We start from the raw sequence: 25,024 nt of genomic DNA on the forward strand, positions 1-25,024 counted from the left end.
TGACATTATTTGTGCCTTTCAAGCTAGATTTCGCATCACAAATATACAAATAAGTTTCATAGTTGATCATTAATAACTATTTAACTGACAACTGACAAAAAGCCTAAAATTTAACTGACAACTGACAAATGGTTTTAGTCATTCTATTTTCAAAAATCAACATTAATATAGCCAAAAGCGTAAATTTCGTGTCTATTGGGATTAAGTGTTTTTTGTAACATAATTTCATTGGTTTCGAAATTGTTCTAAGTTGCTAGTAAGATGTATATACCTGCAGCCTATAATCACGTTCCTTTTGTCTTTACCAGCATTAATTTTTGCCCAGCGAGATTCAACTTGTTCCGTATTAAATTTAATCTCAGGTCTACGTATACCTTTAAGATTGTCGGCTATATATAAAGCAGCTCCGCCCGCGCTTGTTCGCGAAGCAGAGTGGTAAAAGTTATAGCCTTTGATATTAATATTGGCAATCTATTTATCACCTAATTTAGTTTAACTAATGTTAAAGCAATTTTTTACACCGTTTTTAACCAAAGTTCGCACTGAAGTCCATTTCTAGAGGCTATTTCAATCTTCATCTTGGATGAGTATGTACTCATTAGCATTTTCCTGTTGTCCGCAACTACATCCACACCAGGGGTGGCAAACCAGGTAAAAACACTGCTTGAGGCAGGAAGACACTTTTCTCCAAGTAGACTTCAAGTAAAGGAATCCCTTAACTAAAAGAACAAGCAAAAAAGCCATCATTAATCAGAATGATGAAGAGCATTGTTGAAAATACATGTAGAAGGTAGAGAAAATTCGCCCCTTGCAGATTCACCTCTTCAAAATCGTGAACTAAAATATAATTGTTATTTCCTAACTCATTTTTAAAATAACTCTTGAAAAGGAAACAAAGGAAACAACTACAGTGAGGATTGATATCAGTTCTTAATTACCGCATAAAAAAATGTTAGCTTTAGCTTTAAATTTCTTCCAAAATCCAAAAATTATTATTCATCTACGAAGCTACTCCACTCAGTGTTTCATTCGATAAATAATCTAGAAATGGGACTTGATTAAACATTATCTTGGTTACACTTCGTTTTTCAACCCACTTTTCGTTATCTGGAAATCGGATAAATTACTGGGTGTCGTGTTTGATTTATTACCCCGAATCAGCTTGTGATGGTGATGGTCCTTATGATGATGGTGATTACACCAAGCCAGAGGCTCGAATTTTCTTAAAACTTCAGAAGCTGACACCATGGCAACAATAACACACTGGCTTCCCTAGTTGCTTCAATTTGTAGCAAAGCTTTTAACTCATGCAGCAATTACAATTACGTTCCACTTCAGGAGAATGTAACATAAAGTCAGTGCGCGAGAAGCCTGGGCACGGAAAGAAACTCGATTTTTGTTAGAATGGGTCAGGTACCGGAAACGGAAATACGTCATAGACTTTAGACTTGTCTTTCCCAGAACCCTTCGTTTCCTTTGAAGGAGCCCTTTGGAGAAAAATCATGCTAAGAAATGCTACGGGGGATATTGAGAACGTTCAATTCGGGTAACTTACAGTTGAATAGACAACAAACATCAGCTGGATTATAGTTGGTTTGCAGAACATAGCTCACTTCGGAAAAGACTGATAGCCTGGGACCCGAACTAGGCGTGCGCGCATTTATGGCATTATTTGGGGGGACGGAAATGTAAACAAACATGGTGGAAAGTGGGGTGGAATGTTTAAGCGGAGTTAAAACAAATTAAAATAAGAAAAAAAAAGGTGCAATTGAAAGAAAAAAAAAACATTAAAATGTCAAACTGAAGGAAGATGTGCCTGGGAGATCTTACTTGGAGAAAAACTAGAGGAATGCAAATCCGTGTACTTCAAATTAGCGTTCCGAAACAAAAGTACATATTCTCGCTGGATACGTCAGTTGTCTTTGGTATTCTATAGAATGCCAGACCAGTGGAGTTCCTGAAGTTACTTGTGCACGAAGGGACACAACAACTTGCATGCCCCGTCATGACACAAGGTGGCTGCTCATTTTGTCCCCCCAAACAATCCCATAAATACGCGCGCACTTAGTTTTGGTCCCAGGCTATCACTCAGAAGTGGGCTATTAGGAATTGGGAACTGTGGGGAAATCTGACATCGTTTATACATGTTATGCTAAAAGAACAATTTCATTACACAGAGTAACAGACTCAATTACCAGCCGTTCTGGGCGCCCTTAAGAACTATTTCGAATTTCCAAAGTGCTGTGTTGTGTTCAGTTCGTTATATATGGGGATAATAATATTTACATCATTGTTTAACGCTAAGAACGTTTTTATATTTCACTCTGGTTGTAGTTATCAAAGATACTGCGCTGATTCTGCGCTGACACTTTAAACTTGGTTAAAAAAAAAAAAAAAAAAGAACGTGGCTCTGCCAAACCCCTTTCCCCCGATTAAACTCGTCGCCATAGTTCAGTGAATCGTAAAAACTTCTCCACTTTGGTGACATTCATCTGCAACCACAATTGGGCTATTACATTTTATACCCGTCCCCCTCCTCCAGCCCCCGCCCGGTAGGACGGGGTAGGACCCTTATTCTTAAGGGATAAACCAATATTTTATGGAAGTCTTCAGGGGTAAATGCAACTTTATTTAATCTTCTCGCGTAAGAAGAAAAGGTAGAACCACAACCGGGGAGGACGGATATTAAATGCAATAGCACATTCCAAAGGTAAACATTTAAACGCACGTACCATTCCCTACTTTGAAATAGTGTATTTTGACGCATACGTATCCTTCTTTCTTTTTTTTTTTCACGGGACTGATCATTCAACATTCATAGGAATACCTCTAAGAAATATCGAAAAATTTCACTAGTTACACTAAGGAGTCTCTGAAAGGCAGAACTCACCTGCAGCCACGATCAAGACGGAGCTGTTAAGGAGAAGGAACAAAACATTGATGAAAATGGAGTCGTTTTCCACGTGCTTTTTCCTTCCATCAGACTGACCATATAAAGAACCAAGGCAAACGTTGAAAAATGTTATCCAAAGCACACACGTTTGGAGACGATCTTCAAACTTTCCTTTGATGGGCCTGAAAAGGGTGTAGGCTATCCCCGAGGCACTTGTTATGACCAAAGCGAAACCAATCTGAGAGTGGCTTTCTGACCCAAAAAGAAGAATCAAGGAGATAAGGAGAAGTTTGCGGTACATTTCAAGTGTTTCCCAAAACCAGTATTTCTCCCTGTAATTTTCAAAAAACACCCTCAAGCCGAAGGCAATTTCTTTCTCCGTTTCCGCCTGTCGATATTTATAAATGGGAAGCAGTAGCATTAACGGAAATGCAATAGGATAAAAGGCAAACACTGCAGCAATTTTCCAGAAGATCTTGTGCCGAGGCGTATAGCAGTGGATGGAGTAATCAGCCCTCAGTAGGGAGATACAATCGCTTTTACTGAAGCACATGTTGACACATACACCAGGCAACGGCAGAATGTCAATGATCTTCTTGCTCGTCACTGGGTAAGACAACAGAAGAAATAAGAATATGTTACGGTAGCAAGACTTTTTAAGCCTCGATATTTGGATCATCTTTTCGCTCATTGAATCCTCCGTATTGTTTATGTAGCGTTTCTTCAGGAAGAGGTAGAGAAGAATAAGGGAAACAACAAATATGTTTATGCCAACAGCGAGAGAAAATTGTAGGAATGGATCTGGACGCAATTTAGAGTAAATGCAGCTTAAAGGTGCGAACTTCAGTATGTTACCCTCAACAAAGTTCAAATATTTTTCCATGGAGATTAGAATAACAGGCCATCGAACATACACAAGCGCAGAAAAAATTCCAGCAGTGACTTGATAAAATCCAATAACAATTTTGCAACAAGACATAACGACATCTGCAACCGTACGATTGTTTTCTGTGCGTTTCGAGTCACCCCAAAGAACCACTAAAAACACCGCAACAAATACCAGAACTACGACTACGCATGATATGATTGTGTTAACCATTCTTGGGCATTCCAGGCACGTGTTAAATCGGAGGTAGTGGTTGATAGAGCATGAGGCACATAAAATTCCTTTGAATTTGTCTTGACAGGACGAGTCAACTCCGCCATTACAGGATTTAGGATATGGACATTTTTGGGGCTGGGGTAGCGTTCCCTGAAACCTGGAGAAAGTTTTGTCGTATGGAGGCTCCAGTGTGTAAATATTTTTAACGAAGTTGCTATAAAACCTTTTTTCCTTTTCACTTGGCCATTTCCAATAATAATTTGGTGCTAGAATTGCTGTATCGTTGACACACTTTATACCGTGAGCAGGGCATTCAGAGCAGGAGCCAAAACGATCCATGCGGTAAAATCCAGGAAGGCATTTGCATGCGCGATGACCAGCAGTTTCATTGGAGAGTGTACCTACCCATATACAAGTAAAACGATTTAGTGCTGAGAAATTTGAAACAAGCTTCACCACGGAACATGCAACATTTCAATAACAGTTCAAAATGGTGCAAGTAATTGTTGTATATATTCAACTGTTTTAGCTTAAATCTATATATCTACCTGAATTTATGAAAACAGGGTTAGCAAACATTTTGTAACTTCTCTCAACTTCCCCTGTCTTAGCTTGTTTACTGTGTTGTTTGCTTATGTCCTTTTTTTGGCCGCTTTGCGGTTAGGGATTTGTGTAGAAGTGGCTGTACACAGATTTTCACGAATTTCTACCTAACCCCTCCCCCTCTCTCCCTCCCTCTTTTACTTTTTTCCCGTCCCTACCCACAATTCCCTGTCTAACACAAGTGACAGTTATTTGTAACCAGTGCGCGCAAGAGAGGATAAAGGGGACAGAGAAGGCATCCCCCATACACACCCTATTCCATAGGTAATTCGTCTCGAGTTATTTTTAGAATCGGGATAAAGTTACCTCGCGCGCTGCGTGGGTGTTTCGTAGAGGTTTCGCATGACTAAACGCCGTGCAAAACATGTCGGGCGAAAGGCAATGAAAGCGTGAAGAGATCGAGAGCGTTCCTGAATATTGAAGCGAAATGAGTCGGCGCTCACCTGGGAAAAGGGAATCGCTGCACTCTTTGACAACCCGTGAAATCGAAGATGTCGTAACCTCAGTGCTAAAATGAGAAATTTCGCCGGTCTATTGAAACCTGTCGTTTGTATAATAGGCTGATTTAGCAACAGAACGGGGACGTCTGTTGACGACTGCGCACGCAAATCAAACTACTGGCTTGACCAATGGCAGAGCGGCAAATTGAGTACCGGAAGTCGAGTTTAGTGCTTTCCGCACCTTCCCCGTCGTCAAATGACGTTCCCGTTCTGTTGCTAAATCAGCCTAATGAAGCAAGTAGGACGCCAAGTGTTATTTTTGTTGAATAATAAAAGACTAATACAAGAATAAATATCAAACCATAAATTGCTCTCTTCAAACTGTAAATTATAAATGATTCTGAGAGAATATTCAGTGTATGAAGGATTTCCCTGCTGTACTGTTAGCTCTATACAAGAGAGGAAGGGCGATTCTTTTTTAATTTCCGTTTCGCTGACACAGCTTAAGCAGAACTCTATCTTAAGTCGTTTTCGTCGACAAAACAAATAGCAGTATCGCTCTCCACGTCTTCCGCCAATTTTTTCTGCGTCAATTCGTGAAGGACGCGTGGCTCTGAGCGTGGGTCATCCACGCGGTACACATTCGCGCTATGTGATTGGCTGTTGTCTAATCCCCCTTGGGATGTATGGTCTTAAAAATAACTCGAGACGAATTACCTATGGAATAGGGTGTGTATGGGGGATGCCTTCTCTGTCCCCTTTATCCTCTCTTGGTGCGCGCCTAAAGCTGGTTCTGTGCCGTTAAGCAGTTTACATTTCGTTATTGGTCACCTTGAGAAAAGTTTCCCGCAGAACATTATGTAAAACTCCGAGATGGGACAAAGTTAATACGATTCGCAGAGTCTGCATCTTCCCATATCGTATTGTAGTCTTGTTTTGTCAATCACGCTGATCCGGGCTGAGACAGAAAGGTACGATTTCGTTCGATTCAAGCATGTGCTGAACCTAATGGTTAGGTTCGGCACATGTAAAGAATACGAATCAATTAGGAGCGATACTTTTGTTTGTGGGTCGACTTTGCCGTTCGATTGGACTGAGCTTGTCGAATACAACGTCAAAAGATCGACTTCGATTCATATATCGTTTTCACATGTGCTGAACAAAATGCATAAATTATGTTAACGTATTTTTCAATATAACCGCGCTTCGGATTGGCTATTTAGTGGGTTTTCACGCCTGTGCGGACAGAACTCACAGAAGGGTAACGACAGTTACCAGCAATTACCTCGCAGATTTTTAGACTGAAACTAGACAGCTTAAAACGGTCTTCTAAAAAGTTGCCTTTCGTTACATCCATAAAGAAATCTCACTGTATTTTAAACTTCATGGCGTTACTTTATTTTATTCAAATATCACGATCACGATCTCCCCAGTTGTCTTCTTGCCATAACAGAACACAAATCACACTAAAAGCAAGAATTTCCAGGCTTGGTGAATTTTACTTTTTTCAGTTTATTTCCCTATTTTAAGCAGTAAAGATGACATTCCTTTTCGCCACGAATTAGGTTCGGCACATGTAAAGTTCGACCGTCTGAATCAACAGTCGAACTTAATAGTTTGGGTCGACCTAAATAGATTAAATTAACTCCTGTAAAATGTATAGGACAACAAAACCAGCTCTGTTCTGTTTGATTCGATTCAAGCCTTTTCATTTGATAAACGGTTTACCGATTTAAATCCTTCGGAGAGCAGGAAATATTCTTCCTCGTTAATTGTGTTGTTCTCACGCTAAAAAGAAGCAACTCTCGTATTTCAAAGAAGCCATTCGGTGCAGTCTACCCATTTCGGCGACGAGCCGAGACGGGAACTTGCTTAAACATCTGTTTTTTCCGCTTTGGAAGAAGTTCTCGACCCAGACCTCACTCGTCTTCTCTCGTCGTCGTCCACAAACTCGTCCTGGCTGCCTAAGGTCCCTATTAAGGCGTTTCGATATAGTTTTTTCAGAGGCCATACTGATATTTTTCAATCGCTTTAAAAATGTTTTTATCCTTGTCTGATCGCTTTAAAATTTTCACCAATGATTCACGATAGACTGAAATTTGTAAAAATTTAAAGTGTTTTGTTCAAAGTTTTTTGTTTATTGTTGTCATAGTAATATCGATTTTACTTAAAACTACATTTTCACAAATTTCAGTCAATAGCCAAATAATGATGAAAATTTTATACCGATCGGACAAGGAAAAAAAAGACTTTTAAGGCGATTGAAAAATATAGGTATGGCCTCTGAAAAACTGTATTGAAACACCTCAATTTCGGCACATGTGAAGTTCGCCTTTTGAACCGGGCCGAAGGTGACCACTAAGTCTTTGGCCTCGGTAACAGGCTTTTAGGAGTCAAATTAATTAGGCGAGAGCAAAATTGCCGGTGAACTTCGACCCGAGCCAAGAGAAAATAAGCCCCTCCATATATAAGCCCCTCCAAAGTCCCCCAGACTGGTAACACAAAAAACCCTCCGTTAAATCGCCCCTCTAAATACAAGCCCCCCAGGGGCTTGTACTTGGAAAATTGCCCTAAAATACAAAGTAAAACAAAGCATGAACGGTAAATTTACTTCCAACTATAAGGTTAGCCCAATCGATCTTGAAACGCAAATTTCCCTCCTTAGACAAGCCCCTCCAAAAATAAGCCCCTCAAAAGGGCCTTTGAAAAATATAAGCCCTTGGGCTTACTTTCGGAATTTTACGGTAGTTTTTTTTTCTGGTGTGAATATATCTGTCAATAAGCTGAGTTTTTTTGACGATATCTCACTTGCGTTGAACGTGAGAAGATAATACGTGGTTGTGGATAGTCGTATCAGTGCCGCGAAAGTGTGTGATTGTGTGATTTCCCCATGGTGTTGACAGGCAGAACTCAGGTATGTGGTCGCGCGTTTGAGCTGTTGCTCCAAAATATTCTGTGCCAGCCACAAAAACGTTTCGTCGGTGTTTAGCTTAGCTGATTGTGCCTTGAAAAACCAATTCTAGACATAGGAAAATTGGATCTAGGTCTAGTTTCAGCGAGCTCTTGGCTTTGAACCATTTAGGTCGCGGTTTTTTTTTTTTGCAGATAAGAAGGTGATTATTTGTGTACTATGTTTCAATTAGTTTGTTGTCTATTCCCTGCAAAATCCCAAAGTGGCTAATATCTCCAATGAGCGGCAATCTTTGTACATAATTAATTTCTTCACATAGTCTTTGCAAGACATCTTGTAGGGCCTGTTTACATGGAGTGGGGGACCCCGGTCTAGTGGGGTTGGTTTCTTTTGTTTTCACGCTCTGGGGGACACAAAACAAAAGAAACTTACCCCACTAGACCGGGGTCCCCCAATCCATGTAAACAGGGTCTAAGACTGTCAAATCAATCATAAAATATTTGGGCAATCTCACACTTTATTAGTGATGACGTAATAAAAATTAGACATCGGACTCTACTTTTATTTGGTATTTGACCAAAATTCATTTTTTAAACCAAAATAGCACAAAGTCGGCTAGACGTCACAAATCAGATGTCTTATTGTCGATGCTAATAGCAGAATTGTTAGAAAATTTCACCTGAGGTATATTTCCTGTGTTATTTATGTAAGAGATAAAAACCGAGAACGTTGATATTAATCCATATACGTCCCAGTCGGGATGTGTATGGATTAATACTGTCCGTTCTCGGCATTTATCTGACTTATTTCATGATATTATGCCATAATTCAGTAATAAAGACCTTTTGTTTAAGAGAACAAAGCACTCGTCTAGCCTCTTGCAAGCTCAGACCTTCCTCGAATTAAATAAAAAAACAATGAAAGTTACAAAATTGTGAGATTTTTGTGGCGTCCTCAAGGGAGTTTGCTTTGTATTTTTTGGTTTCTTTGTTCAGTTGTTTTGACCATTTTATGGGCGAGTTCGATTATTCAGTACGTCAGTCCATGCTTTCATGTTATCATGGAGTTCATGGACAGCGACGAAGAGCTTTTCTTTTCTGACACAATGTTGTTTTTCGCAAGAAGTATTGGAACCTTACTTTAGCATGGGAAACAGACAGACCCCACGGGAAACTTCGGCAGACCATGGAATGATTGCTATCGTTGACGATGAAGAACTTGAGAAAAGAACAAGGCATCTCGAATACCGCAAATACACGAATAAACGTATCGTGGACAGTCCGTGTCAACCGTGTCTGGTCTGAATGGATGGAGGAAGGCAACGATTTGATGGTCCAAATCATTGGAGACAGTGAGACAATTCTCCAAGTCAATCCTGAGATTTTGAATATCACTGACAGGGATGAACTTAATTGTTGGCTCGGCAATTTCGTCGTCGAAGTTTAAACCGGTCTAGAAACACCAAAGTTGAATCGCAATTCAAAGCGTGAGAACTTTTATTAGAATTAATTTCCATTAGTTTTTCGTTTTTGGGCTTGTTTGATTAAAATCCCTCAGTCCAATTTTCCTATGTCTAGAATTGGATTTTCGCGCTATTGATTGGCCCGATTTACTGGGTTAGTTTGAGCCGTCATCATAGTAATTGAGTACGTTACGTAATCACAATAAGAGACCTGAGAGATGTGCGAAAGTATAACAGTGTATGTTTTGTTGGTTAGGTATTGTGTTTTGGTGTGGATATTGCTCATTTAGTGATAGCTTCACCTTTAGGGTTCGTACATATTTTTGAATCCAAAATTCAAGGCTTCTTCAAGACTTTTTTCCAAAACAATGATTTCTTTTTCCAGACACACCGTTATCAAATAGGTGATCAAAGGAGACCTTAAAGAAAACTTAGGAAGCAAACTTAAAGGTTTTTTCGTGATGCGCTGCAAACGTACGGGCGAGATTGAATAAGATTTGACCAAAACAAAAAAGAAAATTACTTATCAAGCACTCGTTGGTAGCTTTGAGAAACCCTAACCTCAAAAACTTTTTACCATTTATCCAGACTTCCTCTCCATTTTCCAAACTTTTTTACAGGTCTGGAAAATTGCTTGGCAAATTTCAAGACTTTTTTTCAAGAATTCAAGGCTCTGTACGAACCCTGCCACCCGCAATACCAAGAAACTTTCCTTTAAAGGAACTTCGCTCTTACCGTACGGACATGCGTGACAGTCAGTCGGAGTTTTGCCAGGATGACGTTCCTCTGAAACGTAAGTGCCTGTGCTACAATTCTTGCAGGAGACCTCTCCCATTTCGCTTTGGTAAAAGCCTCCTAAAATCAATCAGCGTATGGAATTGTTTTAGTCCAGGTTTGTAAAATTTAAGAACAGTTTGCTAGACTGTTCACAACAAATATTTTCTGGACCTAAAGAACGCCGGAAATTAGGGGGAACGTGGTAATTAAGGGACCTTTCCTTTTCAGTTGCTCAGACACAGTCACTTCCTCACAGCTGAAACAAAACACTGATTAAGCGAATTTTTACATCCATTTCGAAATCAATGGTGATCCTTAATCTTATACCTTAAGTTTTACCAACTGTGACCTGGTTTTAAAATTAGTACTTCAACCTATCTACAGTGGCCAATTACATGAGTTCATAATACCACATTTTCATGTTTTGCTTATATTAAGGTGGCTCGATACAGTTTTTTTGAGTGAATACCTCTCACGTTTGAGCGTAAACTACGTCGCCATAAACAAACATTTGGAAAAATTAACACCACAGTTGTATTAGATAAAGATGAAACTTTGTTATGATCAGGGTTGCAGTGACATCGTAGTTATCGTGGCAACGAAATGACGCCATTACCTATTTTACTTGCAACAGTATTTCTCGGCACTGGGAACTGTTCTTCCAAAATCGTTTACTGGAGCTTTTTCCTACAATAGCCGCCTCGATGTTAGTGAAGTTTAAGCGAAATCTGTGAGAGCGTTATCGAGATATTTTGGGAAGAAGTTTTTATGGTTAGAAATACGGTAAAAAATGGACAATCTTGATGTTCGACTGTTATCTGTACTTAACGAAGCGCTTTTGACATGCAATTTCACCTCATAGTAGTTTCAAGCTTTTTAAAAACATGTGTGAAAGATCATGGAGATACCTCCAGCCGATTGCTAGAAAGAAGAATTTGATTATTATGTATCGAGGCGCTCTTATAGCGGTAATGTAAACATTTCGGTCTACTTTAACAAATTAGCGAATAATTGTTAAACCGCTCAATAAATTTTTTAGAAAATTTAAGACTCTTGAGATAAACTGTCCTTTTATATGACCTCTTAGTTTCAAGATTATTGATATATTGTAAGGCAGTAAAATAAGGGCTACAATTCGCTAATATTTTGTCGGAAATTTTGTCTTTACAAGTGAGATCGAGTCTCTGATTATTCAGGGGTATTGTCTCAAGGTTTCATTTTCACGTGAACAGCAGTAACTAAAAATGCATTTGACATATGCAAAAATGCTAGCTATTGTTGTGCACGAAAATATGAATTTTGGAGACAATACCCCTGAATAATGAGAGGCTATCACTTGTAAACACAAAACTCTTGACAAAATATTATCGAATTCAAGCCCTTATTTTACTGCCTTACAGTGTATCAGTAATCTTGAAACTAAGAGGTCATATAAAAGGACGGTTAGTCTCAAGAGTCTTAAATTTTCGAAAAAATTTATCGAGCGGTTTAACAATTATTCGCTAATTTGTTAAAGTAGACCGAAATGTTTACATTACTGCTAAAAAGAGCGCCTTGATACATACTAATCAAATCCTTCTTTCTAGCCATCGGCTGAAGGTATCTCCATGATCTTTCACACACGTTTTTAAAAAGCTTGAAACTACTATGAGGTGAAATTGCATGTCAAAAGCGCTTCGTTTAGTACAGATAACAGTCGAACATCAAGATTGTCCATTTTTTACCGTATTTCTAACCATAAAAACTTCTTCCCAAAATATCTCGATAACGCTCTTACAGATTTCGCTTAAACTTCACGAACATCGAGGCGGCTATCGTGGGAAAAAGCTCCAGTAAACGATTTTGGAAGAACAGTTCCCAGTACCTAGAAATACTGTTGCAAGTAAAATAGGTAATGGCGTCATTTCGTTGCTATTACAACTCCGATGTCATTGCAACCCTGATCATAACAAATTTTCATCTCTATCTAATACAACTGTGGCGTCAATTTTTCCAAATCTTTGCATATGGCGACGTAGCTTACGCTCAAACTTGGGAGGTATTGACCTTGAAAAACTATATCGAGCCACCTTAATAATTACACGGAATAACTTAAATGCCCCAAGTATATGTCAAATCTGTTTATCTGTTTCTTTGGTTACAAAGTAAATTGCTCCATTACGTTCTTATCATTTGCACTGAAAAACTGGAACAAAATGCCTCAAAATAAAAAAAGAAAAACTTGGGTTTTTATATTTTTGAACTTACACGGTACTTCAAACGAAAAAAATGAGCCTTCACTTTGTAAAACTTGAGCCTTAATTCATGTCCTTTTTGCAAATGACTCGATGATAAAGGAGAATCGATAGCGATTGAACCGATAACTTACTATTATCGCCAAATTTCAGTGATGGTGTACTCTTTCTTTTGTTTTCTTTTCTCGTGCCGGTCATATTGTACTCGAATTGTGAAGATAAAGGCAATATTTCAAGCATATAAATATCTTGAAGACAAGGTCGTCGAAATGACGTTTGCTTTGAGTCTGTATCGCCCGCAAAAACCATTTATTATATATGTACTGAGATTTACCCATTGAAAAGGCGCGAAATAAATTTGGTTCACAAGCTGGTCTAAGAACCCGACAGCCAATCAAATGGCGCGTATTGCTTTTTCCACGTGTGAGGAAAACGATACGCCCAATCAGGTGCTGCGTATCATGTTTTTTGACGTGTGAGCCGTAACAAGGTGATTTTCATTCAGCTGGCAGCATTTCACTTTGTTAAAGAAATCTTTCGCAAGTGTTGAAGCTTAAAAACATGAACGAGAAAAGGTTTGTTGATCACGATACTTCAGTCGAGGATTACGTGGAAAGTCTCGAAAACAGGAATACGAAAGAGAAAACGAAACGAGATGTGAAATTGCTGGAAACGTTTTTGAGAAACGAAAAGAACGACGAGCGAGAAGTGCAAGACATAGAGCTCGCAGAATTAAACAAGCACCTTGCGGAGTTTATTCGTTCTGTGAGACGTAAAGACGGAGAGGATTATGAGCCTTCAAGTTTAAGATGCCTTGTTTCAAGTATTGAAAGACATTTGAAGAAAAATAATTATACTAAGAGTATCATTAACGATAAAGAATTTGAATTGTTTAGAAAGTGTTTACAGGCTAAACAAAAAGAGCTGAAGAAAGCAGGCCGAGGCAACAAGGACAAAGCCGCTGTGGCTATCACGGACGAAGAAGTCGATATACTTCACGAAAACAATTTGCTTGGAGTTTGTTCTGCTGAATCATTGTTGAATACTGTTTGGCTGAACAACACCATTCACTTTGGAATGCGTGGTTGTCAAGAGCATAGGGATTTGTGCTGGGGAGATGTAAAGCTTTGTAAGGACGCACAAGGTAACGACTATCTAGTTTACAATGAAAGACAGACAAAAACAAGGTCTGGAGTAGACGCCTCAAACGTTCGAAAAGTTTCCCCGAAAATGTTTTCAACTGGTGATGAACGAGATCCTGTCGTGGCGTACAAAATTTACCGTGAAAAGCGACCGGAAAACATGATGGCTGACGATTCGCCATTCTACTTGGGAATAAACCACACGAAAACACACGGCTCCAAAAAACACTGGTTCAAGTCGGCACCTATGGGTGTAAATAAATTAAACACTTTGATGAAAACAATGGCTTCAAAAGCAAACATTAACAACGAGCGACTCACGAACCATAGTGCTCGTAAACACATGATTCAAAAACTTAATGACAGTGAAATTCCGCCAACGCATATAATGCAGTTAAGTGGGCACAAGAACGTGCAAAGCATAACAAACTATAGTAGCTTGAACCTAAATCAACAAAAAAACATATCAGGCATCTTAAGCCGAGCATCGTCGCAAACACAAGTAACTACTGCAACTAATGAAACTGCTGCTGCGAGCACTTGCACTAGTAGAACCCCGATGAGTTTTTTTGATGGAGCAGTAATAAGTGGAGGACAATTTACGATTTCCATTAATGCGCTTACTACCTCGCCGACCATTCAAACCAGGAGTTCCGTCACCGAAACCACCGAAAAAAGGTGGAAGAGAATCCGAATTGAGGAGTCCGACTCGGATTAAAGTTTAGAAATAATATTTTAACATTATTTGCTTGCTGTAATGTTAAATTTCTGGCAGAAATTCAAGTTTATGTTATAATCCTTGCATGAGTTTTTAACTTGAATTCATGTAACAGAGTTTTGTCTTGGTCTGTCATTAAAGACGATAAACAAGAATTAAAATCTCAGTATATATATAATAAACACAATACCACATGGAAAGTGCTTTGTACGGTATTTACGCACTCGTTGTTTTTGTATCAGCAATCTCACTCGTTCGCTGCGCTCACTCGTTCGATTTCTGATACGTCAACAACTCGTGCGTAAATACCGTACGCCCGCACTTTCCATGAAGTATTCTCTATATATGGAAGTGAGGTATGCTGTAAATGTTCATACATGACCGGATTAAGAAATCTACATACAAGATCCCGTATATGATCCGATCTTACTGCAAGTCAGTGGTAATTCAACACCTATACGCATCCCTCACGTAAAGGACGTAAAGATGACTGATGATGGCCGATGGTTTTGCTCCCAGTTCTCGTTCTATTTGGTTCGATTCTCGTAAAAGGAGGTAAAACGACGTGGACCTAAATTACATCCAGTATTTTTTTTTTACAGCTAAATGCAAATTAAAATTCCACGAACGACATTAAAGAAAATTGGCCAGGAAGAAGCTGGGTGACTTTGCCTTTCGCTTACGGAAAACATGGAAGATTTAGGCGGATGATCTTCTCACAAAGTAGCTGAACACTAGCTGATGTGTGCTGCGTGCATTTGAGCATCTAGAAACCTACTATATATTTCACCACTTTGAAGTAATGTTTACATGATCTCAATTATGTCCTCAATAGAAGAACGCTAAAATTGTATTTTCAAGTTGAAGTATACTTTTGGCTACTTTTAGCGTATACTTTTGTTTGGAAGTGATATCAAGATCACTGCCTTCTAATATATTCTCAGAATGTGTCTTAAAAGTTTCAAAGTATACTTAAAGTACACTTTTCTCGCTGGGAAAATATTTTTCACAAGCACTGAAGTTTGAAGAAGTATAATTAAAGTACACTTAAATATTTGAAGTATAAATGAAGAAAATTTTTCAAATATACTTCTTATATATTTTTTCTTGAAGTACAAACGAAGTATACTTCAAATGTACTTTTTTCCGAGAAGTACATGTAAAGTATACTTAACGTATAATTACAGCGGCTGTACTTTCAATTTTTTCTCTCCCCCAAAAAAGAGAAGTCTCAGGAACAACCACACGAAGAAGCGAAGGGCCTTATATGACTGAGTCAGACGACGAGGATTAAACTTTATTTTAAAACAGCTTGATCATTTGAATGAATGAACTTGACTATTTTTTTTCGTTGGCTACGCTTGAATCAGTTTAAGTTCTAAATGACATCTGTCATTCTGTTTTGCAGATAACATGGCATGTATACATGTTTCCTGTTCCGCTTGTTTAAAACCCCGCTATACCATGTCGACTAATAAAAGAGATTTGTAAAGAGCTAATCGATTTCAAAATGGATGTGATAAAGTGGTAATTGAACTTTGTGTCGTGTAATTTTTGGCCGAAATCATACTTGTGATTTCAAATAAATCTCGTGCTGCGAGCTCGTTCAATTTTGAAATCACGCGTATCATTTCAGACAAATTGCACTCCACTCAGTTCAATTACCAAAATTAATGGGTACATTAACCCCTTAAGATATCCTCATGTTATCTTATTTTAGAAAAAAAAGTACCTGCAGGGCATTTAATACATCTGCCTCCAGGACCAGCATAAGAACCAGCCATACAAAAAGTACAATTCGAACAAAAAGATACAAGTTCTTCTTTGGATCTGCAACCAGTACATGAAAAGCCCGAGCGAAAAAGACTATGTGTTTTTGAATCTCCAGTGTCTTCGAATACTACATAGAAGGATGACGATGGAGTACACTCACTAAGGAAATAAACATAACAAGTTTGTTTATCACACATCGTGGCGAACGAGACAGAGAGGGAGACGCTCAGTCCAGTAAATCTGAATTATTCAGGGACGGTTCAAATCCCACTCAGGGCGAGATTTTCTATCAAAACATTTATTCTGCTTATATGATTATTTGGGCTGTATAGGGTCAGTGGTTGTTGTTTCTCGCATATAATAATAATATATAGGTGGTTGCTAAAGAGAAAAAAATGCTACAACATTGTCTCTACAACGCTGTTTCGTGAGCTGTTACACTCACTCATCAGGAGACTTCATACACCCGTTTTCAAAAAGGATTAGAAAGTAATTTAGAAAGGTATATAGTTTTGTTTCTCTGCGCTCTAAACGTTTGTGCCGTAAATGAACAGCAACACATGTGAGAAAGTTTGAAGTAGACTTCTTTGTCATTCAATTCAAGAAACTCCCCAAAAAATTAATCTGCATTTAGTAAAAAAAGAAAAAAAACGACAACAACAAAGCAGCAAACAAACAGGCAACAAAAACAACAAAATAAACTTTAAATGAGTGTTATTGTTTACTTACATGAGGGCATTGTAGATCCCTGACGGTATCTGGTGTAAGTTTTTACATGTCACAGCGCTATAAAGATATTTGTTCAGATGTTTGACACTATGAAATAAGGACGTTGTCGGGGAAGGGCAACAATGGACGATACTATTCCTGAGTTTTGGGTGTTATACTCCAGAAGTAGGCTCGTAATTGTTATAATAATTCTTTTTTCGTGGTCTTCTAAGTTTGGTTTAATGTTTATGAAATAAGGATTTACAAACACGCTAAGGTTTATATAAACTGGAAAAACAACAAACAGTTTTTTTACTCATCAGAAAGTCTCAATAAAACGAATATTTGATAAAAAAAATTGTATATGTGATCATGATGAAATGGTGACGAGTGAAATTGGAAAATAATTTCTCTTGCGTTTAGCAATATTCTTCTTAATACCCAGAGCCTTTAGGCGAGGAAAATTGTTTGAATTTTGACAAAACCGAAATGAATTTATTTCAGTCCTAATTTCACGAGTATACGGTTTACCTGTTGTAAAATGGAAGCGAGAAACAGTTATTTCCGCACCTCATTTAATAGGTTGCTCCATTAAAAAACATGTAAAAGCGCCTGATTTAACTTGTATGCCCTTATATGGCAATGTTCTAACCAATGTCAAAATAGCCTGAATTGTAACGCAACATTGAGTTCTAACAAAACGTCGAGGGCCTTCACTGCATACTATGACATCCCCCCTTTTGTATTAAAAAACAAAAAACAAAAAACAAAGAAAAACAAAGAATAAGAGTCGACCTTAGGTAAGACGAAGGTGAAGGGGAAGCAAAAATATCAAACAACAAATGCAGGCAATTGTCTCTCAATGCCAGTTTAAATATCCTATCAGGAGGAGATGGTTCAGCTTAATTTTTGAATTTGATTGGGACTTGCTTCATGCGTCCTGCCCTGTAGCTCCTTTGTTGGAAGGGAACTTTTCCCTCCCTGGTAACAGTCTGAGATGGTGGCTCTGCGAGTTCGCTGGGTTTTTGAGCTGGGTAAAGCTGGTACACTCTTGCTTGGACTCATCGCCTCAGGTGTGGAAAGTGTGGTGGCACTGGCTCTGGTTGCATGTGTTTATCTGCTGCGTTAGGTGATGGAGATCTCTAAATTGACAGCCTTTGCTAAGTAAGTTCAGTTGATTAGTTGTTCCCCCTAGGAGAATCAGCCCTCAACGCAAGTCAAGTTATTCTTACAAGTTCCCCATAGATGTATAGTTATCGACAACACTTGTGTTACTCGATCTCATTTAAATTTCCCGATTTCGAATTCTTGTCTTATTTTGTTAATAAACTGGTAAATCTGTGGTTCTTGTATCGACCGTTTTGGCCGTCTTGCACATTTATCGTGATAAATAGCTGTTGATATCAAGTTTCACAAATTTCGCCCACAATAGAAAGTTTTAACTTGTTTTATCATTGTATCGACACCAACCACGGCACTAGAAAGTTGAAAGCATACGTAAAAAGCTTACGATTTTCTGAATCTTTCGACAAAATACCAGTTGGAATCCTTCTCGCAGTAAAGATTGTGCTCAATTATGTCTTTAGGTTTTCTACAGCGACGTTTAATGCCCTGACATCCTCATAAGTAATAATATTCAACCAAGGTGCCATCTTAGTTATTAGCACTGAGATATACTGAAAGTTGCAACAGCCTGCTAATACAGGGTGTTTCAAAAGTTTGTTCCGATCGTAAATTGTATTTTGCGCAAAGCATTTAATGCTTCTTTAGGCAAATGTAAACTAATTCAAGTAAGAAATTTATTTAAATAACCGTTCAAAGCAATTTCAAACTAAAATTTGAAGAAATCATTTGTATTTTAATTATTGCCCCAAATGTACACTTTCGCCAGGATTTTCCCGCCATTCTTTTCCTGCCCATTTTGTAGGTTTTCTGTTTTCGTATTTTTGCCGTTTTCTTCTATTTTCTCTATTCCTTCACGAAAATGTAGGCCTACGCTGTTTGTGCTATAGCTTAGGCATCTATTTTCATGGTCTTCTGGCCATTAAGTTGACGAAAATTGCCAAATTATTGACTGAACAATGACTGAACAAGTGGTCAAAAGTAAAGACCTTAGAAGGAAAACCAAGGAGTGGATGGCCGTTTTTTTCACAAACTGTGTGAGAAATGTTATCGAAAAAGCTGTAAGTATATGCATAATAATTCCACAAAACAGAAGGGTAAAAAAAAATGGAACTTCACAATATCGATCAAAGTTTCGAGCACAACGGTATGGGGATAAGTTACCAAAAAAATGGAAAGCCTAGAAGAGAAAAAGGTGGTGTACACTTCATGCAGGCATGATGTCAGAAGGATTTGAAAACTTTATACCAAAGGAGGACCGGCCGGCAAACTCACGTGATGTGAACCAACAAGAGACCATCTGGATTGTCGTTGACGAGACAACATGCAAATATCTACGCCCCCAAAACACTAGACGAGCTAAGACAGTGACTACGCTGCGCCTGGAAAAAATGCGAATTTAGACATGCTTTGGAAGCTCGTACATTCTATACTTCACCGCTTAGAAAATGTCAGTAAACATAAAGGAGGACATTCTGGTTGATAATATTTTAGTTATTCATTGTTAAATGAATAATGAATAACATACTTAGTTTTACAAAAGGTTTTTTTTAATAATCAGTGAAATTAAGCGAATAAAAATCGGAACGAACTTTTGAAACACCCTGTACAGCTGTCTCTATCCCTCCCCTACACTGGGAACGTTTTACGAGCGGGAGACGTCTGTGATTTATCGCCCAAAAGTGCATACTTATGAGGTAAATAAATGTTTACATTACAAATCTGGTAGTCGTGTGGTTCCAGATGCAATAAATCTGGTAGTCATGGGGTTCCAGATTTAATTTTTTACGAGTTTTCGTTTCTCCTGTCTATTAGAGCGATCTTCACATGACCTTGAAAAATGGTTGCGGTAAGTGTTCGTTATTTGTTTTATCAGCCTATGGATGAAGAGATCAAAACATGGAGTCCTCGCTTTTCCGCCAAAGAGAACCTTAATATGGAGAAGGCATTGCTCGATTGACCAATCGTGTTGCAGTATGACGTCAAAGCGAAGTTTCGATTGATTTCTAGAAAGTTCTAGAAAGTTCTAGAAAGCGTTCGCTTAACCAACCAAAAGCCACGCCACGTTTGTATCCGTTCGACAAACCAATCAAATCGCTCTATTTCCCTTCGTCTGTTGTTTCCGTTTTGTTCGAACGTTTTCATTTCAAGGTCATACGAAAATCGCTCTATCGTCCTCAGTTTAGTTTAAGTTTTTAGTTTAAAGCTAAAAGTCTGTTGTTTATGCGAACGAACGGCAGCAAAAGTCATCTCCTTTATCTAGGAAAGAATCTATTCCGCGAACAATGACTTTTCTAGTAGATTATTTATTATTATTTAGTAAAAGCTACAAAAATAAAAATAAATAAAAAAAACTACTTGTTCGGCTAGTTAGCCGGGTGCAGTCGTTGACCAGTTGCAACCTGTTCACAGACCCTCTAGTTTCTCTTCAGAGATCGTCGAACGCGTATAGAAATAAAACCGCCGGGTATCTATTGACCGGGCTCTGTTAAATTGTCGAAAAAAGAAGAAAAAAAGGAAGAAAAACGAATGTGGACAGGCTAGACCAGTCCCGGACTGGGTCGTCTCTCTCTGCAAATATCCCTAGAAAAGTGGAGCGTTGGGAGGCGGCTGTATTCGCAGGCTAACGACGCCATTGCAGTTTTGTTAATTTAGATGTTGAATGTTCAAATTTCACCCAAATGAAAGAGTAATTTGTTGCCCAACTAGAAATACGTGAATTGCAGGACCTCGCCAAGGACTCCGGGAGAACGGCAAGAAATTTAAAGGAAAATAAAGCAATAAGGAAGAAAATTTATAAATGTAAGAAACTTCAGCAATATAAAGAAATATAACAAAACTACAATAACTCAAAAGCAGACTAAAGGTAAAAGAAAAGGAAAAAAAAGAAAGAAGAAAGAAAAGAAGAGGAAAAAAAAAGAAACAGGTTCCAATCGGAATCGAACTCGAGCCCTGCTGAACCCGAATTCAGAGATACTTTTCAGAAGAATGAAAGCTGTTTGGACGGTGGAAACCTAACGTAAACGCACTTCATCGCATTTCAAGAACAGATGCCCAACTAAGCCGATACGGTATAAACTCGCCTTCGAGCAAAACGTGTTTTGTTACCTCGATTTTTCGCTCATACCTTAAGGCTAATTATCCAAAATTGCTTCCATTTGCTTTTAAAAGTACTTTTTCATTCGAAATTCATTGCAAAAAGCACTTACCAACCCCTAAAACCGCAAAAAAACCAAGCACTTTGGTCATTGTGATGATGAAAAATCGCTTTCAGTCCTGGATGATGCCAAGAAACAAAAAATGCGCCGTGACGTCAAACTACTCTATGACGTCATCGGGACGCCATCGGATATACACAAGAATTGGCGCTGCGAGTTTTGCAGCTCGCTATAATCCACACCCGGTCCACGCACTGCGCGCGCGCGCGCCGCGGGTGACGAGATTATAAACTCACTTCACGCTGCGCTTCGCGTCTCGCTTTGCGAGGAAAAAGAATCATACTGTAACACAGCATGTTGTCGTACTGGGAAGCTTATGTCTCTCGTTATTCACTGCTCATCAAACAAATAGGGCAATAGGCGGCGGAACACTTTATGCACAAGGCCAAAGATATGTTGGCATAGAAACCTGTGCGTAGAACAAGTAACTTATGTTTATGGTAGGCCCTAGGTGGTTTAACCAATAGACCTTGTCACGGTTTTCGACGCCATCTTGACGAGTAGGCAAACGCGTGAGAAATTACAGTGGTTGTATGAGAATCTAATGTCGGATAATTACCGTAAAACGGCTGTTCTGAAAGAAATATCAATTGTAAACGAAAGCTGCAATGCAAAGGATTGTCCTAAAAAATTTCGGGGGGGTACCTATTCTAAATTTCTCCAGAGGCTTGCTTCAGATTTTCCATATATTTGTCTGTATTTTTCCCGGGACATTCTTACAGACAAATGTATAGAAAATTTAAAAAAGTGGTTCTAGGTCTTCAAGTGCATGTAACGCCCTCAAATTTTTTCAGGAGAATTCTTAGGAGTGAAGCTTTAGTTTACAAGTCATATTTTTTTCAGAACAGCCGTTCTACGGAAATTATTCGACATTAGATTCTCATACAATCACTGTAATTTCTCACGCGTTTGCCTACTCGTCAAAATGGCGTCGAAAACCGTGACAAGGTCTATTAAGACTAAGGAAAATTAGTACCACAACCGAACGGCTTTAAGCTATCACTGAAAAATCAGCTTTAATTTTATTAAGTTATCAGATCGGAAAAGCAATCATTCATGATGCAATTAGTTGTCCCAAATTTGAATGCATTCAACTTAGCTTGTAGTGTCAAGGTTAAATATATCTGTTACAATTGCGCGTGTCTGTTTTGAAAGGAGAACAGGTAAATCTCTGACTGATTTAATTGCCCAGTGCAAAAGACAGAAAACCCTGCGTTAACCATGCCCTTAGTATGACGGGATCTCGTCTTGCATTTTCTTGAAACTGACTGAGACCTGGTCGACCAGGCCACCAACAAGCATTCGGCGTCATCATTGTCGTTCTATCTAAAGGATTCAGTATTGTAAAACATTTTATCATAAATACAGCTTATACAGACTATCAAATTGCTCTGCTCCCATTGTTCCCCAAAGCCCCATAAAGAAGGGTTGTAAAAAAATGCTTGCAGAAAAAAGCATACTTACACTTTTGTATTGGCAGACATTTTCTCGATCACCTTTGATGGTAATATCCCGAAGGGGTTACCAAAAAGCGTCCTGTGAACGGTTATGAATGAATAGGTAAAGAAACGAAACAAGAAAATTGTTACTTTAAATGACAATTGGGTTATGATGTGTATGATGAGGGCCTAACAGGTTTGGCCGCAGGAGGTGAGATAAGCCTTTTTTCGTTGCGGGCATGCGGGATAAAAGAAAATTTGAAGGCGGGATACGGGATGGTAAAAGGCGGGCGGGCAGCGGAAAGTTGGTCATACTCATGGAGGGACGAGGGAAGTCTTGGTTTTGTTTGTTTGTTTGTTTGTTTTGTTTTGTTTTTGTTTTTTTCCGGCCGGGAAACGAGGTAGGTAACGGCAATGCACTCGGATATTACACGATTCCGTGAAGAAAGCTTAGTTTGCCTAGAGTATTATTTAAACCTTTTGATATAAAATAATGACATCCAAATCTTGCTATTTTATCCAAAAAAAATTCAACAATAACAACAACACAGCAAACACAAAAGCGACTTGAAGTTTCCCGATATTTGGGACGGAGAAACCGTTCTTCTTCAGGGCATTTAGCGAATAAAAGAAAACGGAAAGTCAATTCACTAGTATGGGGGAGTTACAGTTAAAAATTTGATTATTTTTGTATTAAGGTAATGTTCAAAAACTGAATGGGCCAACAATGATAAAAGTTCATGCAATTGAGATAATTTGGCAATTGAAAAAATAAAAAATAATAAACAACATAATTTGAAAAAAGGATAGAGAAAACTTTATAAAGAAGATTGTTTGTTAGAATATATATAAGAAATACGAATGACAGTGAAGAAAAGAAAATTAATTTACGGTCATCCTCTCTGTTATTCGTATAATGAAGTATTCGCTGGTGATGGATTTGCGGGGAACTGTGATAGAATTGCATCAAAGTGCCAATTTTTTTTTTTTTGTAAAACACAAATTAAAAGTTCTTTAAACTTACATTAATTTGAGATTCGTAAGACCAGCAAATGCGTTTCCGTCGACGCGTTTGATGGCGTTGCTGTGAAGAAACCTACATCAATGTAAAGGCTGCAGGTGAGACTGGTTTTCATATTTAAACATCTTTACGATTGCCGAAAAAAAAAGTTCAGCGGTTGCGGCGAGTATATGGAAAGAATTCTTCAATAATCGTAGATGATCGATCAGACTTCAGTTCTATTTTTAAGGCCGGTATCCATATTATAGAACTTTTTTCAGCAATCGTAATTACCCTTTTCACTCCTGAACGGTTCATGTTTCTAAAAACCGTGTCAGTTGCACAATATTCCTAAAACTCTGGTCTCTTAAAAGTGTAGGTTTGAGTTCTATTTACACGACCAAGGAAAGGGAACTTTGTCAAGGTTAAGGAAAATTGCTCTAGTAAATTGCCTTAATACACCAAGTCTTTCCTGAAAAGTTTTTCTTGGTTATGAATAATGGGACAATGTCAAAACTTCCTTAACTCGTCAAGGTCCCGGTAACATGCGCAAATTTTTATATTCTACCCGAGCAAGTTTTCCTTGGCTATGAAAACTTGTGAACGTGTAAACGTCGCAAATATGAGTCCTTCGCTCTTTGTTCTGGCTTGACATCAACCGTTTTCGTAATTTGAAAACGACTCTATATCGCTGTAAAGGCCAGTTTAAACAAATGCAGTATAAGTGCTATTTATACTAAGAATTTTAAGTTACTCTTCTAAATTTTCTGTTAGAGGAATTATCGAGGAGTTATACTAGGTCTAAATACTTTTGAACGTGATTAAATTCTTGCATCCAATTGGACAACATACACGCTTACGGAATGTTCATTAGTTTTAGAAGCTCCTAATATAAAAAGAAAAAAAGTTATGGTGCAATGGCCAGCCCTTTGCAGAGAAACTGCCACATGGTTCAAGCACCTTTCTGGAGGGCAAACAACGCAGTGGGACCTTGAAAAGAAAGGATATTAGCTTTTTGAATGATGTACTCTTTTTGTTTTTCTTGACCCACTGCGTCGTTTGCCATCCAGCACGGTGTCTTTTCCCATGTGACCCTTTCTCTACGAAGCGCTGTTGAAGCCACAAATGACATAATTGAGCACAAATGTAATACAAATTGACCACAAATGTAATAGAACCGTCAAATACTATCCAAACCGTATATACTCGAAAACGCGCCGCCCTTAATTTAAATTAAATAAGGAGAATTCAAACACCAGGAAGCTAAAGAATAAGCGCCATGGCGCTCTTTCGAAAAAATTGCATTGAATTTAATCCAAAGAGCGCCGCCCTCAAATAACCTTGGCATCTTTAAGTACAGAAAATCAATAAGCGCCGCAGAGCTCTTTCGATAAATACAATATTCTACAAATGTTTCTCGTCGGAAGAGCGAATTTTCATTGACTGAATTTTTATACGTAACCTCGCAGACCCTGTTATTCA

The 25,024-nt window shown here is 38.5% G+C and overlaps 1 protein-coding gene across 1 annotated transcript; it reads right to left on the reverse strand.

Moving 5' to 3' along the window:
- On the reverse strand, positions 1–24,674 carry LOC140938211 (putative leucine-rich repeat-containing protein DDB_G0281931). Its single transcript, XM_073387727.1, has 8 exons — positions 24,571–24,674; positions 23,567–23,638; positions 22,568–22,639; positions 16,785–16,841; positions 16,015–16,214; positions 10,147–10,266; positions 2,891–4,396; positions 1–719 (listed from the first exon to the last, which is right to left on the reverse strand). Exons 1-8 carry the CDS (start codon positions 24,672–24,674, stop codon positions 568–570), a joined length of 2,283 nt encoding a protein of 760 aa, XP_073243828.1. The 3' UTR covers positions 1–567.
- Between the last annotated feature and the right edge of the window lie 350 nt (positions 24,675–25,024).

This window comes from Porites lutea, chromosome 5 (genome assembly GCF_958299795.1).
Source record: "Porites lutea chromosome 5, jaPorLute2.1, whole genome shotgun sequence".
Taxonomy (NCBI): Eukaryota; Metazoa; Cnidaria; class Anthozoa; order Scleractinia; family Poritidae; genus Porites; species Porites lutea.